At 39.9% G+C, this 3,154-nt stretch overlaps 1 protein-coding gene across 1 annotated transcript; it reads right to left on the minus strand.

Annotated features, from left to right (window-relative positions):
- Positions 1 to 356: 356 nt before the first annotated feature.
- Positions 357 to 2,606, minus strand: LOC132467575 (coiled-coil domain-containing protein 106-like). Its single transcript, XM_060064934.1, has 3 exons — positions 1,981 to 2,606; positions 1,359 to 1,616; positions 357 to 1,038 (listed from the first exon to the last, which is right to left on the minus strand). Exons 1-3 carry the CDS (start codon positions 2,222 to 2,224, stop codon positions 722 to 724), a joined length of 819 nt encoding a protein of 272 aa, XP_059920917.1. The 5' UTR covers positions 2,225 to 2,606; the 3' UTR covers positions 357 to 721.
- Positions 2,607 to 3,154: the final 548 nt, after the last annotated feature.

Raw genomic sequence — 3,154 nt, forward strand, 5'->3', positions numbered from 1 at the left:
TTAATAGATCATAAGTAAACTGTTAATTAATGAGTTATTAATGACTTGTTAAGTGTTTATTAACAGTTGGATTTATAATGATGCCTTGTAGATAGTTAATATATCATTAATAAACTGTTAGTTAATGAGTTATAAATGACTTGTTAAGTATCAGTTAATAGTTTATATATGTTATTGGGACGTTATTCTAAAGTTGCAACTATTCGTCATTTATTAACTGTTAGTAAATGAGGAATAGTTGCAACTTTAGAATAACGTCCCAATAACATACATAAGCTATTAACTAATACTTAACTAATATATTATCTCACACTTTACAGATCAGTTGTTAATAGTTTGTTAACCATCTACTAATACCAGTGAAACTTTGTAGAACAGCAAATGGGTGGAACAAGTTCAAGGTATAGAAATTTGATGTGAAATTTAAAATATCTAATTTTTGTACCTCAACCTTGTTCCACCCATAGGCTTTTCTGTGTACTGTATTTGACCAAAGAAACACCACAGATGAAATGTTGAACATTGTGTTTAATGTATAGAAACACACATACTGAGCCATCACATGGCAGAAAACATGGCAGAAAACAAAATAAATCAAAATCAAGCCATTGGCATTATTGATATGAACTTGGAGCACAACTTGGAGCCTCTATACTTAGTGAACCAGACCTGAGCTACAACCGAACTGCTCTAGGGCCCCATCCCACAGTGACACAAACACCTAAGCTTTCTTAGACAGTGGAATCAGTTTTCCCTTTTTCTTTTGATGCTCAACATCCCTCAAAAGGTTTGGATCATTAATCAACACTTCCAGACATTTTTTTGCAAAGTCCTGCAGTCGTTGCTGTGGTGTATAAGTAACCAGCAACTCCTTGTATTTCTTGGGGGCCACAACAGCCAGCTCACAGATCAGGGCATTGGCGACGACAGTGTTTCGGTCGACACCGACCTTTCGATATGCCACACTCAGCTTTCTTCCTTTCTTGTACGCTTTAAGGACTTTCCTGTATCTCTTGATGACCTCCTCAGGATGACGTGCTGAAACAGATAGAAATGTAGTTAAGTATAACAAACATAGGAGTAGTGAAGTACTGAATCGACACAGGGAAACACACACATAGATGCAAAGTGTGGTTGCAAAAAGTAATGAAGATTACATGGGCACAGAGCAATTATTGGAGGGTCCAAGATAATATACCCACCAGGAAGTTCATTTTGGAAAATGAGAGAGAGAGAGAGAGAGAGAGAGAGAGAGAGAGAGAGAGAGAGAGAGAGAGAGAGAGAGAGACGTTGTGATGTCTACATGCCTGACACACATGAGGGGAGCTGCCTTATTGCCTTCCTCTCTTTACACTTACCTCTCTGCTTGCCATGTTGCCTTTTTTTCTTCTCTTTTTTCTTCCTCTTGTCTCTTTTCTTGTGACTCTGGTGGTGGTGCTTCTTTTTCTTGTTGCGTCTTTTCTTATTGTCTGAATCTGAAGAATCAGTTGAGGATGAGGAGCTGGATGAAGAGGATGAAGAGGAGTTGGATGGACTGGAGGATGAAGAGAGAGAAGATGCACCAGGAGACGAGTTTGCTGAGGAAGATGTGTCAATTGTCCCACCGTCATCTGTATCTACAACATAATACAAAATACAATAAAAAATGCATTACTAACTATGATGATACAATTGAACTCACATACATTTTTATCAACATTTACATTTATTAAGACTTTCAGTTTCACTGATTCATCAAATCGTGATCTCATCCGTTGGACAGATGTGTCTGCTGTCAATCAATGCTACAGATATTATCTTCCAGGTATTAACTGTACATGTGTATTGTTTGGGTAATAACACGCTCATGCTCTGATGGTCTTGTCACCGTGAAATGTTGGCCTTTCTTCCACTCAATTGTATATATATTTTACAAAGCACCCCAGTATCATTGTCAGGTGTGCAAACATGTTTTCCCAAGAAAGTGTTAGGCCTACTTACTTTGACCAACTTGTTGGCGGAGGGAGTCTCTCTCCTTAGTCAGGTCACTGATTTTTTCTGTGACTGTGTGCAGCTTCTTCTTGGCCTCACGGAGCTTAAGCTGCATCTTCCTGATATGTAAAAATGCTGTTGGAGCTACAGTTCCCGCAGTATCTGGAATGATAGGGTAGAGAATTAAAAAAGCTCTAATCATAAAAGCAAGGTGAAGGTAAAATAAAATAATGAGCAGCTGAGCCATGAGCATTATATATATTATAACATATTATATTATATTTAGAGCATCGGGAGTCGCAAACGGCAACAATCACTTTCTCCTCCAAGCTGCAGTTCACTCGGAGTGCAGGGAACGGTTGGCCCAGCCGGTTGGTCGGTGATTGGCTGTTTTACGTTACTTCACCCACGTTACCCACAGGGAGTGAACACTGATTGGCTCGTGTCGCCGTGCGACACGTTTCAATGTGCGGTGTGAACATACAGTAAGCCTTGAATTAAAGTTTTGATGCAAACAATCACACCAGTTTTTGGTGTGATACGGTAACCGTAGCAACGCTGGTAAACAAACCCTCGGAGCTCGGCTTTTGGCCGAGCTTTATACCATATAGGTCTTGCTGAAGGCATTTAATGGTCAAAATATTATTAATAAATATTCGAATATTAATATTAATAAACAAACAAACTTCGAATATGATTCAAAGTTCCGAGTTTGGAATCGTTAAGCAGGCATGCTAACGATTCCAAGGAATTGGTTCACTGGGAACCGGTTCTGAACAAGAACCGGTTCTCGATTCCCATCCCTACCAATCTGGTTGATTTATGTAGCACAAATCTATCAGTCCGTGTTATCCTGATCAAACATCTTTAATGAAAAGATAACACGCAGTCTTGCTTACCGTCACCGTTGGTGTCAATGTGAACAGCATGGTCCACAGGTGTAGTTTTCTTTTTACTGGAAGTACCCGCTGTTGACTTCTTTCTCTTTCTCCCGACAGTAGGCCTACCTGGGTTTATCTCGGTATTTTGCGCATCGCCGCTGGGAACACTGGTATCGGACATTTTACCAGACCGTGTATTCATTCCTTAAAATCAATGCCAATGCAGGCTTGCTGAGTGAGCGTGTCTGTCTAGGTTGTCAGTCACCGGTTGTCACTCATCAAAGTACAGCGGTGATGCGAGG

The sequence above is a fragment of the Gadus macrocephalus genome, chromosome 11 (genome assembly GCF_031168955.1).
Source record: "Gadus macrocephalus chromosome 11, ASM3116895v1".
NCBI classification, from domain to species: Eukaryota; Metazoa; Chordata; class Actinopteri; order Gadiformes; family Gadidae; genus Gadus; species Gadus macrocephalus.